This window comes from Varroa destructor, unplaced genomic scaffold, assembly GCF_002443255.2.
Source record: "Varroa destructor unplaced genomic scaffold, Vdes_3.0 BEIS01000005.1, whole genome shotgun sequence".
Taxonomy (NCBI): Eukaryota; Metazoa; Arthropoda; class Arachnida; order Mesostigmata; family Varroidae; genus Varroa; species Varroa destructor.
Genome location: NW_019211458.1, coordinates 28,989,575 through 29,006,247, shown reverse-complemented (window position 1 = coordinate 29,006,247; position 16,673 = coordinate 28,989,575). Strand labels below are relative to the sequence as shown.

Genomic DNA, 16,673 nt, shown 5'->3' with positions numbered 1-16,673 from the left:
ATTGTGGCACTTTTGTTCATAGAATCTATTGAGTTTAAATATAGTAACTTCGATACGAGTCCTGCGTCATAGTGAAACAATAGTAGGCAACGGCCGCTCCAGAACAATGGCTTTTGCTGGGTCACAGTCTTTGAAGCAGTACGATCGCGATGCCGTGCTAGTATTTTCTCTCACTGTTATCATTATGTCTACCATGAGTAGGGAATCTCAGAAAACTTGCGTGGAACTTAAGAAAACTGGCGATGAAAATATGCCTGGCGCATGTCTGTTCAAAACGATAAAACGGTGTAGCTAGCTCATGGTTTAGTCAAATTACTATTTATTATTATAATGCCGGTTATTGATACAATCGTGCACACAAATCATTTCTATATTTCCATAATAATTGTCTAAATACAGGCCAACGACTGTCTCGACCAGCCCTTGACATCCTTGATTGAAAATTTCGTTGTATATTTGCTTGTTAGTGAGTACCTTACTGCACGATTGAGCTAGACCAGCCTAATTCGGCTTACCACAATGAAAGTGGACTGTCCGCAATGTATAAAAGCTTTATTGGCCTTTACTTTTTAGCCTGTCGGAGCTAGGCAATTCGTTGTTTCACCACCTGCAATGTTTGTATCGCTGGCTTAGATAAACAGAATTTTTGTTTGCTGTTCGTGCTCACGCTCCTCGCCTCAAATTGTGGTAGCCCTTGTGCAAGCTCCGATTTATCGGAGGGAACGTTCTGGTCGGGTAGTTTCCCATAACTAATCTCTTCACCAAGAGACATCAACACGGCCGAAAGGATTCGTACGATTGGTGCTTCTAACGAATTACTATGACACGTTGCTAGGTAGCGATGCCTCACCTAACCCTATCGCACTCTACTTGTATTTTTCCACGCTGCATTTTTCAGAGACGCTACCGCTTCTTGTGACACGCACGACAGTCTGCACGGGATAAAATCGTTATATGAAGACATTTACATAGCGCAGTACCTGTATGGTAGTTACTTTTAATCGACCGATTTTTGTCCGTATCACACTGCAGTCTATGCTACCGGCTGGATTTATTTAACATCCTATCTAACAGCCTCTGTACTAGTAACGACAACCGGGACCAACTAGCTATACAGTGCTTTACAATAGATCGTTGGGGCGTACTCACAACCAAATGACCTTTTAACGCTTTTACGCAGCACCGTTTATTTTGCTGTAATGAGGATCCTTCTCCTATAATCGTTTAACGTATACCATCGCTTAGGCTCTCATAACCGAATATCTAGATACAGATAGAGCAACGGGCGACAAAGGGCGTCAAAAGTATCCCTATCCAAATTTTAAACATACAACAACGTACAATTTGTAACAATAGCCAACAAATGCAAAGAGTTTCGGTTACTTGGGGTACACTTCAATCCCGGCAAACATTCGTCATTGGTCTTTGTAACGTATTTGCCAGCCAGTTAGAGGGATACGTTGTGATTTAGGTTCGAATCCAAGCATAGACACATTTTATCTCGTGTTGGGAGACACCCACCTAATGGAAGGCCTAACAGCGGTGCCGCACGTAAAACTCGAAACGTAAAATGACAGTTACATTGTATCAAGTCAAACGTATCAACACGGCTGATGTATTATGGCTTTGTCGTTCTCGATAAAAGGCTATAGGATGAGATTAAGCGTACGAAAATTGAACGCAAGTAGTTTCGAACAATTCGGCCGAAATCGAGTCTTGATTAAAGCCAATCGCCATTTAGAAAACGAGCCATACAAGTCTCCTAAAATAAGCTTATCTACGATGCACCATATTCACGTTAGCTGCAATTGACAATAGAAACTTTAACAGCGAAATGTGTTTCGCAATTGTGCTTCTGCACCCAGCCGACTCAACGACAGGAAAAGCAACCGAACCTAAAGGTAAAAAATTACGTGGTTTAAAGAGCGGTACTAGAAACTTTTGATCCAAAAATGAACGTTGTCGAACCACGAAGAAGTTCCAGGTCATGGTGTCATCTCACGGAACTTATACAATCAAGGTAATGTATCTACCTCAACCATAGCAATATTAGCTTTGTGAATGCTTCGTTTCCCTAAGGGTTAGATTTCACCCGGCAGGGGACGTGTGCCAGACAGGCACGGCCGATGTTACCCTTTGAATTCAATGATGGATTGAATAAATATTATATTGGTCAAAGGTATGCGGGATTTGGGTTTAAATGACAGTCACTACGTAGCGATCGCAGCACGGGTAGTGCCTTCAACTTTTAGTGCGTAAGCTTCGAATCATTAACTTTCACAGTAACACTAATATAATTTAATAGATGCTTTTAACTTAAGTTGATGCAAGCATTGAGTTTTATCGATCAGCCGTTCAATGTTGCCACGAAATTACATACACGTTTTATCCGCAATACTGTCACTGATTCATAACTGCGACGATATAATACAATCGGTTCGGAGAACTGGTGAAGGTACAATATAGCTGATTCTTGTTTATTATGACTTTTATTAAGATTCTGTGACTTCCGGTCAACGACTTCCGTCACACTCCCCGTCATCTGAAGATTATCATCTTCATCATAATCACTATAATCATGCGAAAGGAATACGGTCTAACATATACGAAGCTATAGCCCTAAAACCAACTGCTTCTTCGAGTTATTCTTTACAATCATTCAATAAAAGGGAAACTACTCATAGAATAATATGAAAAATCTTCTTAGGGAAACTATGAATCGTGACAGCGGTTTTAAACTAAAAATAGAACAACTGCTCCTATATGAAAACAAACTCAATAAAAACACTGTTTATAGACTATTACACAGTATTAACAAACCTTTTTACGACGAGATAAGCACTTCTCAAGTGTTCTCCGCTAATTTATTAATGTATAACCGATCGTAACAAACTGCGCACCTCGACCACCGCACCATCGTTGAAAGTCAGCGAGAGCTTATTATTTAGGTATATAATAATCATATTAAAGGCTCCTTGACCTCAACTGTGTACTCCAATAATGATAGATGTTAAGGGTCGAAGAAGCTGGAGCGTCACAAACGGGTACCTTCTGACGACTGAAAGTTGTGATTATCCTGAAAATATTGAGGAGAAGGTCTGTCGACAGTTGATCTAGTGATATGGTTGTATGGTATGGGGTCCTGACGAGCTTAGTCAAGTAGTAGTAGTAGTAGTTCCTGCAGTGGTCAATTCGACCAAGCACGTTTTTGCTCTTATCGACGACCTTGCGTCGTCGATGAGGGCAACAGAAATCGTTTAACTGAGAAGTAAGGCACATGACGGTGCCCGTCTCTGCCACACCTATTGCCAGGAAAAGATAGACGTAGGTTGCAAGGCCGCAATGGCCCATGATAGTGTCTATGCTCAGTACAAATGACTCCGCCAACGAAGCTTCACGAGAGTCACATGAGGAAGAATAATCGCTTGACACATTGTTGATGTTCCTAGGGCACGGCTGAACATACGATGTACATACACTAAGGTTTTCTACGCGTACATCATTAAAAACGTATTGTAATAAAAACAAAACATTGCCTTCACTCGAATGAATACACATAATACTGCTACAATGTAGCATATTTTTACAATGTGAAATAGAACATTACTGTTGAACAAAGTTAGCACACCGCTGTTTTATGCAGTGACTAGCTCAGGTGCTTATGGTATGTCACTTGTATATTGGGTCACCTGTAATACTATTACTGTTCTTTAGCGAGTCAGCAAATACTCATCACCGGCAGACGAAGCTTAGTAGATATCTATGTAAGGTCTTCGGTTGTCACGACTATAAACTATCGTCATTCAAGAACCTATCGAATTTTTCTTCTTAAAATGATTACGCAAGTGACGAACTCGTATTTCACTGAAGATGTTCTTGCCCAGAATTTTTACTAGCTTTTGATGTGTTTCACCCACACGCTTACCCTTGAGAAACAGAGATTTGATCATTAAGCGTTGATTTTTTAGCACTGGATCATAACTTTGCCTTTAGAGGTATTACCTCCTAAGACTAGATCAACTTATAATTGAAAATTACCAAAAATCAAGTGCGTGTAATTTGAAGGTTCTTCAAAATATTTGACCCATTAAATATTGTAATTGTATTTGCTCACGAAATTATCTATTTTATGCTGGCAGAGCTGTCTAAAGATAGAATGAATCGAGATGAACTCTATTTCAAACCACCCCACTACCCCAAGCCAAATCGGTATGAGCAACCTTCACTATTCCATTTTTACAAAGTGTAGTATTATTTGACTACCGTTCCTTTTGTTTCCGTCCAGGTTTGTGTTGGCGGGCAACCTTAAACCTTATCGACACTTGATTTCCACGCTGTTAGCCCCCCCCCAATGAACGTGTACGCAAATTATCCGAATCTGTACATTTAGCACACGTTACAAGATCTGTAAACTGTCGGGCTGTTTTTAGGACAATTTAAGGCGCTGAGTCTCACAAAGGACGTATACGTTCAACAACATCGACGCAATACTTACCTGCGCTACTTAATAATTCACCATCTATGGACTGATACAACAAAATAATAAATGTCCAGTGATTATATTTGTAGCCAGTCGTACAGCCGAATAGTTTCAATTAAAACCATAAAGGAAGCCACAAAAATTGGAGTACCCGATAATACTATAGGCGTAAACATTTATTGATTCATTTAAATAACATCATTTGTAATTACATAGGTAGCGATAAACATATTGTTACTGATTTAGGACTTGCTGAAATAAAACTGTATAGAACCAGACTAAGAAAGGTATTACATAGCAAATGAAAAACACGTTAGTAAGTAGGAGAATAAAGGACAATAATTTTTATAATAAGGACAAATGTTTCAGGAAAGGTGTTAATTGTCTTCTGGGTGTTAATCTTACTACTAGAATCCCTACTAAATACAAAATGCATGATTTCATCTTTTACAATAAAAAAACGTTAAGTAAAATTTCTATTTGAGTTGCTAGAGTTGAAAAATGCCCTATCTACCACAAAGGGCAAGCTAACATCTGCATTAATACGGATCCAGAGTTGTTTCAGTTACCTGAGGAATTGAGGACGAAATAGGAATATGGAATTAGAAATTCCATAATGGTTATACCTAGCAAAAAAAGGTATATTGTTAATTAATATTTCGAATATAGGATTAAGCTGTTTTGTTAATTATTCTTTAGTTATTTTGATCTATTGCCTGCCAGCAATTAGTTCAAAAGGTTGTCATAAATACACGAGTATTACGGTTGCTAGGTTAGGGAGGCCTAATATTACTGTAAGTATGTAGCTACGTTGAGCGCAAAACAATGTCGAACTAGCGCTACATCGTTTTCCCACAACTTGAGCCGTAGCATTATATGCTACTCATACTAGTTTTCGTTGAACAGTCGCACGTCAGTAGCACTTCCGAGAAAAGGCACGTCGGACCGAGGAATCGTTTGTGCGCACGTAGCACTTCGCTTGTTCCTGCCAGGATAACAAACTGCGAGGGGCCTCGACGTACACAGGTAAAAGCTGAAAGCTATGCCCCTCTCTGCTGTTCTCATAAAGCCCGTCGCAACTAAAACGCTCGTATGCCCACAGAATTTGAGCGTGAACGGCACGCCACCAAACCCAATCGTCAAAGTTTTCCATCTTTTGCGTTTGCCAACGCGTTTCTCATTATCGACATAATTAGTCTCTCATCGCAAAACCCTGAAAGACTGGATTGTCTGGTGATGTTCAAAGCAACCTTCTCATTAAGCGGCTGTGGTATGTACTTTAAGTTTTCCCATTTAATCGATTACTTTCTCGCCCTGAGACTCGATTTCAGGGTTGCAGGATGGCCCGTCAAAAGAAGACAAAAGGCCAGTCAGAAGCAACTGTCAGATTTTTCTCTTGCGCAGCTTTTGCGTCGGCAACAGAAACGTTTTGTAGTGAGAGTTTCCACTTATTAACAACGTAATGTGAACCGCTTCGGGTACGATACATTCGATTGGTGTTTTATTGTCGAAAACCAATAGTTCCTATCTGTGTTATTAAATATTACAATTTTATGTGGACACGCAGCGTTTAAATTTAAAATATACAATATAGATACGTTAGATCGACGCTTGTGTGCGGGAGTATGCTATATATGCAGCGGCAAATAGATTGCTCGAATAAGCTGGTTGTGGTCTATCTAATCGTCAACTTGTTGTGCAGAAAGATTTCGCTCCAGCGTGCACGACGCTCTACGTAACTGTTGTTAGATAAGTAGAACGTAAACAAGAAGCTGAAATCCTTGTAACTTTAATTGATAGAAACATCATTTATCTCGATTATTTAACTAATTATCATCTGGTCGATTGAGAACTGTACAAGTATACTGATGACTCATCTCGCACTATACTCAGTGAGCTTTTTACTCACTAGCTGACTTCATTCAGCTCTAGTAAAGCGTTCCGCCTATATATGGCCGCAGCATGGCTGGTACCATAAACAAGTCCAACGTGTTAAAGTTTATTTCGAAAATTTCTCTGGCAAAAAATCGGGGAAGGACGGCTATCATGTGAAGCATCTGATCGTAAAAATCCTACATTACAACGGAGGCACATTTATGAAAGAAGAGGTGCCACCATATGCGTTCAATGTTTGAGAGACTATTTTTTATAGTGCAGAAATCCAAAAGATTCCAGAGCCGGAAGCGATAAGGCACATCAGAGGCTCAGGAGTATGTTGAAGATCGAGGATAAGGCAAAAAGCCTGTTTTCTTATCATCGAATCGTCGGCTCGGTTCGTCCTTAGTTGTAAGATTTAACTGGATCAATTCTTCTGCCTCAGATCTGTGGTAAAATACAACCATAGCTCCGTAATTCTTTATGAGCCATCAAGACGACCACTTTACTCCTCACGGCCCGACCGCTTCAAATATATCTGACGGAATGAAAACCCTTACCCATATTATCATAAGATACTTAGACAGTCGTGAAAATATTGCTTCATTTTCCTTGCAACTAATAAGGTTTGTTGAATAATACATGTTTACCTAGTAGACAGGCAACTACAAATGGGCTTAATTTAGATAGTTTGCTGTCCCTATGTGGACATGATCTGAGAGAGGCCAGAAGAATTATTACTATAGCAGTCATCTAGATAAACGTTTCACCATAAGTAATTGGTTGGTCTGAACAGCATTAGTATCACTTGCCACCGGAGCCGCTCCATTTAAGGATAAAAAAATCCGTAATTCCAAAGCGCTCCACTTAGCGCGGTTCTTGAAGAATACTCAATATGAATGTTTTTGTGCAGTCTACTAGAAATACAGAGTGAATTTGCTAGATGGATATGTAATACCTCTAAACATACATATGATCATCAAACTATTTAGAACAGAATTATAAAAACAAATCAAATGCCTCTTTTTCATTTTCTGTTAGAGCTCAACTATTTTGAACGTAGTGAAAACCTACATATCACAAAGAACTTTGCTTCTTGCGTCTGCCTTAGAAACGACAAGATCTCGACAAGATCACCTGCAAATCCGCCTACTTAGTCGAAGGTGGTACGGTACCGAAGGCGCTTCAGAAAGAAACTTTACTTCGAAGAAACGTAACGAATGCGGAAGCCTTACTGACGCACGAAATGTCGTCTCACTCATCCTCTATGTTTCGAGCTTTACGCCCGGTATCGCCGTTAGGCGTTTTATCAGACGGCTGGCTCCCAGTACAAAACGAATCATATATCTATGCCGCGGTTCGAGTCACGATCTAAATGCCCCTAAAACTAGCAGGCCTCACTTATCTACCAGATGATTAAGTCACTTGTCGTAGTACCGGAAAAATAGTTTCATTTATAGACAAACGTTACGGTTTTCAAAAGAATTTTTCCATGTCTACTCACTATTATGAAAATTGGGCAAAATTTCTACTTTCTTGTAAATACCAAAAAGTGAATACGACTGTTGTAGACCTTAGGTCGGGCGAAATTTTCGTAGCGTTTTTTTATGTATTCCCTTCAAGATGATCTAGATTTTATTTTACCGAAATTATCAAACAACTCCTCAAAGTCGCTTATTTCTTTACAAGTCTTATACTTATATTATTAATATCTAGTGTAGCCAGGCCTTTGTTAGTTTTTTTGATCAGATTAACGATTAATAAGCTAATTTCCCCAATGAATAAAGCGGATTCGCTGTCGTCGACTCGTATCGCCGCGTCGGTATAACTTCGGCCGCGCACTTAAATACGACAAGCCGTAGTCAGACTGCATATTGAAACGTCTTCTTCCCGTAGAGGATTCCTTGGTTTTACCTTGCCACTCGAAAGCCCTGTGGAAACATTTTAGTTCCCATAATCTTTACCACCTGCCCCAGCGTTATTTTTCCTCTCCTGTGAAACTACCCTGTCGTTGTTCGGCCGCTCGACTTGCTCCACGAAGATGCACCATGGCTTCTGCTAGCGTTTCTTGTCGCATGTCTCTGCCAGTGCTCTTTCCACCTTGGTATTGATTTGTCTTTCACTTTCCAGCTCCACAGTCCAGTCCCCCCTCCCCTCTCTCGAGATTTTCCTTCACAGCGACCCTTCCTCCTTTCTTGGCTGGTGACACTGGTGACTAAATGGAGAATGTCGGGGCTCTAGGAAGCATGAAAGCCACAACTATAGTGGCAACGGTGTCAGCTCTTCTTGCAGAAGAAACGTCAACCCGCTTCACCAACAGGTCACCAACCCGGGTCAGCTGGCGCGTCTGCCGCTTTAGCTGTTACTGGTCAATAGCGAGCAGCTTTGGAATAAGCCTTACTGCTAGGAGCATATTCAAGCGTAATAGTGTGTCATCCCTGCTAGCAGTGATGTATGGGCATAGCAACATAAAAATTCACGTGATGCATAAACGTAAACACACATACGGCTGTAGCACATCCCTGCAACTCTACCGCCTGCTGCTTTACTTGCTCCCGGGCTTCGGCACAAAAATGAAGCTAGGACGTACATCTGCATTAAGGCTGCTATTTAGACCCGAGTGCTGGGGCACTAGCGCCTGCAGAATCAACATTAGCCAGTACGTGTAAATCCGTTCTTTGTTAACAGTAGAAGGGGATAAATCGGGGGAAAGACAAAAGTAAGGGATAACGGAGGCAGACTCGTGATTCATTTGCGCGTCGGCACTACAGCTATGTACGCCCTGCGGAAAAAATGCGTCATTGTTATGCATTTACCATGTACGCTGCCTGGAAGCTCATACGTCCTGGCCACTTCACACGCAATGTGGATAATACATACAGCTGGAATCCGTTTCATATGCAGTAGCAACGACAATGAGCCAAACAAATAAAGGGGTGCAGGCAGGCGTAACAAGACCGAATTGGGAGAAAAATAGGAAATTATGGCAGACCCTCATTAATGTTGTATCATCACTAAAATGTTATGATGAGTAGCGTAAAAACAGCGTTTGTATTGTTATGAAAGGAGACGACGATAAGGGCAGCGGCCGGTATAGCTTCAAAAACTTTCGAATAAATATGCAGACTGCATCTTAACAGGACCCATCGTAGGATGAACGATAGCAAATCGAACAGTAAATAGAACGACACTGTACCTGTCACTTACCAACAATCGATCGTTGCCTTGATAATTTAACCAACGGGTAGCAATGTAAATAAATAAATAGACAACAAATAAATAGATATTTATTTGTCAATCGTGTACTGCAAGGAAACATTAGACGTGGCGATTGAGTCATCAGCACTAAGATATACGCTAAGCACTAGGTATAGCTTTGTCATACAGCTTTTACTACGATCGCAGATAGATCATAATTAAGCTTCAATTATCTAGCGGCGCGGTTCGCACTTTTGTTCAGTTTGCACACGTGCCTAGCATAGCATTTTAAAAATCGCCGTAATCCTCCATACTTCAGTATCGATTTATTGTCCTATCTACCAGTGGAAGAAGTATCGTCAAAGATGTCCTGCATTTCACTAGATGCAATGTCCAACAGAACATTAGTTCCGCTAAATGTTCTCAGGCTGTCTTGCACTGCAGTCCGAGTGAGCTTTTATTTTTTGCGATAATTCATATAAACAATGTTGAACCGTAATGCGGTCCGATTTTGCGTGCGTTTCACCTCAGGGCGTTCATGAGCCGGATAACGGGCTCATTGAATACCAATCCTTTGCTAGTGGTGGAGATTGTATCCGGTTGAATTGTCGTTTCGGTAAACGGTCGCGTTCACTCATATCTAGATGGTAAAGCTGATTTGAGCTTTACCATCTAAGTATGAGTTTATTTATCACAGACTGCTACAGGCCCTCTAAATAGGCAAATGTCGTATGATGGCATGATAAAAAATTTGCGTCACCTTAAACCCAGTAATTGGCGACGCTATACCTATAGTTAGAATGAAATAACGCGATTGGATTTTGAATTAACTAGGAAGATTATTAATCCTTCCTTTTTTTTTTAAATAAAAAAGGTTAAATCTATAAAAATAAAAATTTATTTAGAAATATATATCTATATATGTTCTTCTGATAACACCTTTCTTCAAGACAATATTATGTCTGACTGTTAAATACTAACAAGGCCTTTCACCAGACCATAGATCAATATGCTTTTACCGAAACCAATCCAGAACTCAGAGTACAACGAGGCAAATGCACGATGGCATCCTACGCATCGTGCTCTTCCTCGAAGTTTTCTAGTTTGTATGCCTATCCCTAACTTCCGAATCGTTTCCGACTGTACTAAATGCCGCCCGATGGTGTGCGTGTGTTCGTGTGTATGAATGTGTGTGCGTGTGTGTGTGTGTGTGTGTGTGTGTGTGTGTGTGTGTGTGTGTGTAATTTGTTTCTCTCTGAAAACTAGAAGCTGCTTTCTAATATCTATAAAATAATAAAAATCGTTTTCGAAAAAAGTAATTTCGTTCCTTAAGAAAGGGCAAAGTGTCTGATCTTGTTGAATGCCGACTCAACTGAGACGGCTAAGTTTCTTAGTGTTAAAACGTCCAGATATACTATGCTGAACTGCTTTAAATAGTTACAGACGAGGTCAGTGCCTTGCTGGGCCCCACATTCGGTGACGTCGTGATGAGGGTAGAAGTAGAAGTAGTGACTTCACTGTTCGGAAGCTTCCGCCGTGAACACGGCTGACTTCCTATTGTCCGCCTGACTTTTCCGCTTAACTCCAGAGAGCGGCTTATTAATCTTTGAAACAATTCTATTTGTATTATATAAACAACATTTGCTACACAGTATTACAGCAATTAAATTCTACGAAATTTGACCCAGAAGTAGCGTGCCATCGTGGGTCCAGTTGTTAAAGAGGTGTGGGTTAGCTAATGTGAGTGGAAATGTCTCCAATATACAGCCGAACTTGTTCGGAGGATTTAAGGCTCTAACTAGGCCTAATTGAGGTCGACCAATATCGGAGCGCATTAGTATACCCGCTGCTCGTTTCCTGCATCGTTTATCAGTGCGTTTCAGGGCGGAGCACTGAAGCACACACATCAGCCCAAATATCCTCTATAGTTTTTAAGCTCCATTAAAACCGCGGAAATATTTGTAGCACTTGCAGCAATCGGCACTTACGGAACCAAAGTTGCCCACGACGCCCCGAAGTGCATACTATACTATATATGGATACGATATATGGATAATATAGTAATAAGACATGGATAAAAAGGCTACGTGTAGCTCATTTATATAGACTGAGGGCAGCATTTCAGACCTTGTAAGAATCAACTAAATGTTACAGAACCCAGTAGCTCGACTTTATAACCCAAGCATACATAGTACGAATGATATTCTCCACTTGTGCCCTTGAAAAACGCCCTACTCATCTCCAGTGTTAATAGAGCCAGTAAAGAATCCAACGCGTCTGCATTGCTAAGTACAAATGAACCAGATTATTTGATAAACCATCTGTCTTTCTCACCTACGGTATAGCTCATACAGCTCAAAACTCGAAGCTGCTATAAATGCTAGGTGATATCAATGCCAATATATGCTACAGATCCCTTTCCTATTAATTATATTATAAGTTAGTAGGTTGATTATACTACTATTAAGTACCCGTTCCCCCTGATCAAGTTGAAAATAATACCATCGAGGTTTGTGTGTTTCGGACAGGTGTCTCCGGAATAGATATAGATATGGGAGGTGTATTTAAATTGTTCAATAGAGTACCTTATGGATGGCATTGTCGTGATGATTATTGTGATGGTTATCGTTGTGATGTCCAAAGCGTTTCATCGCGATGGCGTTCCTATGTCGGATCCGTGCTTACGTGAAGACCTGTTGATGATGTTGGCGTTGTTACAGTTGTGTGATGTTTGTTGGCCGCCAAAATTCGTGATTATCACAAGTACTGTTGACAATTTTTCGAGATAACGCGCGCGGAGTCCCCACTACACAGGATCAATTACTCAGCTACCGCCGCTGGCGTGTAACCTCAGGCGACGTTAAAGCGCGCACGATCCAAAATAACAATCCGGCTTCAATGAGCGCTGATAAAAACTTCCGCTTGATCCAATTAATCACACATTAATATCAAACGAGGAGTTTAGTAGAATCTTTAGTCATACATAGATTACGGTATATGTATCCTTAAACGGTGCCAACTTCCTTTTGCATAGACAATATGAATGGCTTGATTTTTTACTGTCGCTACTAATTCTGTAAACAATACTTTGATGTTTACTACGTATCCACCGGCGCACCTCGATAACGACTGAGGTTACGACTGCCGTTACTGGTAGCACGCATTTGTGGTTGATGCCGCCGCCGTCGTCGTCTTCATCGTAATTGGCGCTACGCCGACGCTGCACTTCAGATAAGTGCCGGATGATACAATGCTGCCCTTCCCTTTCGCTCTCTGAAAATTTTTACCGAAAAGCAACAGCACGAATCTGTACACTGATTACACGTCTGGAGAAAACCAATCGCTAAGCTGATGTCGCGCTTTAAGCACAGCTGGCTGGATCGGCCTATAACGTTTGCCTCAAAGCAAATTTCACGTCAGCGGGTGATGACGGGGCGTTTTTGGTTTCACTTCGACGCGATCGTTCTCGACGCCGCAGGACGGGTCTCCGCGTTATAAAATGCACGACCAATTAAACACGAAACTTTCTGTATTGCATGGCTGACCAATGTGATTGCCGGCTTTCCTGATCTCACAGTGCATTCGAAGTGGGAAACGCCAGGACTTGTTTCAATAAAGCACCGATTAATAGAAGTGCGCTTTTGAATCGAGACTCCAAAACGTCACCATTTACTCGATCTAACACAAGGACGCATGTACCAACAACCACCGTTATTTATCTACCGATCGGAACTGGACTTTATTTTTTCATCAAAAGACGCTTACTATTTCTAGACAGCACTATCTCGGCTTGTTCCAACTTGTTGGTATGTTTCAAAGTGGAAATGCAAATGTGACACGTTCCCACTTGGTAACGAGTTTCTGTTATTAAAAGCAGTATCACTTACTATTGCTGCCATGGAAGTTACTCGTTTTCCATATCAACAGATGGCCAGACCTGTCCGATTCAGGCCCTTATGGCAATCGCTAACGAACACTCGTACGTGGTGATTCCCTCCTAAACTCTGCCTCTGTACGTCTGGTCAAATGGAAACATGCGGTGCATGGGATAATTTGTAATAACGTACTTGCCTATGACTGTTTTTTGTGTATGTAGAAGCATATCGCGAGCCAAGCAGCTTTGGCCTTGGTGTTTTTGTGCGAAGTACAACTGTTAATGGCTCGCTGATTCATTAACGGCCGACGAATTGATTGGTGACAGTGCCCACTTCAATATATACTTACGATGTATAGAGAACCCAGAGACTAAAGTGATCTTGAGATACTGCGCCAGTAAATATCAATAGAACTGATATCACGAAGTGTCGCATTATTGTCAGAGTTTAAATGAATCAATTTAAATACTTGCGACAATGTTGCCAACTGTTTACGCTCGGCTAATGCACCCGACCTCAAGACTGCAAAATGACGGAATCTACTTTGGCGTGTGAATGGCGACTAAAAAGCACCACTTCGTTTAACTTTTTTTTCTATAGATACGGCGACGATCACACAGCGATTCCTTCTCTCCGACGGTGTGAAAATGTTTATCTAGCATAATACGAACAGTATCTAACGTGAATTGCACATACGACCTCTTAACAACGATACGCGCCACTCGACTCCTTGAGTCTTATCAAGCGCCCACTCTTTCTTTGATCTTCAGAGGTTATTGATGCAATTTCAGCAGTAAATCGCAAAGCTCTTGCTAAAACGCCGCCTGACTGACTCGTTTCTTTATTCAGCCTTTATTTTCGTTCTTCTTCTACGCTTTCTACCTTTAATGATTCGTTTCATCCGTCGCCGCCACCCAATTGCACGATAAACCCTACGAATCAGTGAACAACCGAAGTTGCCGTAGCAGCACTTTTTTGTGGGGTGGACACTTGTTGAAGCGTTCTCAAAGGCTCTTTAGACTGCAGGGGGTAGCGACGACACTGGAAGTAGCTACACTCTGTGTCTTCTCGGCAGCGCTCGTTTTCTGTAAAGACGTCTCGACTCGGACGGATGGTAGTGGCAAACAGCAGGACTAGCGGCAACTGCGGCTGCAATTTCTGCTGCTGCTGCTGCTGCCAAGGCCCAGGAGCAGCAGCGGCACCATGCACTCCTCGCCCGAAAGGAGGAAGGGATCGGCACCTTAGCCTGATAGAAGCGGCCGGCCGGCCGGTTGGTCTTTTGCGCACAGGCCACCCCAGCCTGGCCTTCGGGAGTGCCTGAAACAGTGTACTCTCCGTCTCTTTAGGCAATACACCACACTGCAACGTCCGTTAGAAAAAGAAGGTGGCTTGCCAGCTAGTCACCCAGCCACCTCTCCCCCCCTTCCGCATAACCCTTACTCCCCGTCGAGGGTAAGCCGCAGACAATCTCAATCAACCGATTCAATTCAGTTTAGTCTAGCTTCGAATGAGCACAGTAAAGACGCAATATGGAGAAGCGATATATCGATGCTCGCTGTGCCGCTATCAGCTATGTCCCGTAGCTACGACGTGCAAGGCTGGCCAGGCCGTCTTGCCGCACTAGAATTTCATTGTGCGCGCCAAATTCAAAAAGGGAGAGGGAATGTTTGTTTTCAACAAAAGAGGGTACATTCCGGGGAAGAGGCAAGAAGACGTAGAAAGAGAAAGGGACAGTAGAAATCGTGTATAAAATGCAAGCATAGAATAAAGATTGAGTACGACAGTGATAGACAAAGCTTCTACTGTCATTATTCTCGCGCTGCCGAAGGGCTTACGAGTGGACGACGCAAGGCAAGGACGGCTTGCTCATATGTATAGAGACTGTACGGCAACCGTAATGAAAGAAACGAGACCTTGTAGTAAATGTGTGAAAGATGTACTATTCAACAGCCGAACTAACCATTAATTGCAACAGCAGGTTGACGGTGGATGGCAAGATCAATGATACCAGTTTTCCCATTTTCCCTGATACGTCCAGCTATTACTGCATTTCCTTCTTTTACCCTGGCTACTCACTGAGATTTGAGTTCAAATATTTTGGTTTACTCTATGTCGGTTTAATCGTCTTCACTAAAAACCTATTTACTGTACATAGACGTCGCTGCTGCTGTCTGCATCGCTACCTGGCTACCCATTTACAAAAGGAATACATGCCGACGTTGCCAGTCGGCGGCTACTACATTCGCACCCAATCAAGTTTTTTATGCATACATATAGATAGGCGTTACCACTTTTACACAGCAGGAGACAATCACATCAGAACAGACGAAATTGTTACCAGCCAAATTACCATTTGCACGATAACAACAGGCAACAGAAATAGCAGCGACAGTACTAATGCTATAAAGGACCATTACCATGCTGCACCTATCGTGTCCAGTCGGCCTTACACGTCCATTACAGCCATGCAAGCCCCGCGCTCACTCATAAAGCGGAACGCAAAATAAACCCAGAAGGATACACACTCAGACAGCTAAAAATGACGAACAGAGACACCGATAAAAAAAAAGAAAAAGCCAACCGAAAAAAAGCCACGAGAGATTTTCCTCTCGAGTTTAGCTCATGCTAAAACTAGGCACAGGAAGACGCCATTATTGTGGAGGGGTTTTCTTACACTCTGTTCCGTTTTTTTCTTTCTGTCTCTCACTTTGGCGACTGCATTCGACTTGGGGTGAAAGGGGCGCCGTATACGCTGCAGGTTTATGTCGGAAATGAAGGTAGCCCAGTGTTGGCAATGCAATGAAGATTAGAAAGGAGAGGAAATATGACAAGGAAATATGAAAGAATTTGAAACAAGGAAGGAAAATAAGGGTGAGCGGAAAAAAGGTGAAAGAAAAAGTAGGCAAAGGCCGGCAGCAAATGAAGGATAAATCCTTGGAATATCTTTTGGCTCATATAGCTTTCGAGTTTCGAAAGTGTCAGTAGCAACGCAGCCAGCAGCGTCTTAAGTATTTAATTGTGCGGTGGGTGAAACACCGACAAAACTTGGTGAAGTCCGGGAAAAAAACAAAGATCTGTGTTTTTTTTATATATATTGGCCTACTGTCCGTATAACCACCAGTTTTTAATACGTTCCGTCTGTGAGCACATGTGCAAAAGTGTAAACGATTATTTTCCTGATGTCACTACGAATCTCTGGGATGGACAGCGAGCGACTGCACTGGAGTGGTAGGACCGGCGTCTTC

General features: G+C 41.9%; 1 protein-coding gene across 3 annotated transcripts in view; it reads right to left on the bottom strand.

Annotated features, from left to right (window-relative positions):
- Window positions 1–14,926, bottom strand: part of LOC111252135 (ras-related protein Rap-2a-like) — a 145,756-nt gene extending 130,830 nt beyond the window's left edge. For 2 of the 3 annotated variants that reach the window (XR_002674120.2, XM_022809628.2), the window contains exon 1: window positions 12,139–14,926. Coding sequence is in view for 2 of the 3 variants with exons in the window: in XM_022809628.2 (XP_022665363.1) it covers window positions 12,139–12,204 (66 nt within the window). In the remaining variant the exon portion in view is untranslated. The remainder of the gene's footprint in view (window positions 1–12,138) is intronic. The other variant, XM_022809624.2, reaches the window with a different exon arrangement.
- Between the last annotated feature and the right edge of the window lie 1,747 nt (window positions 14,927–16,673).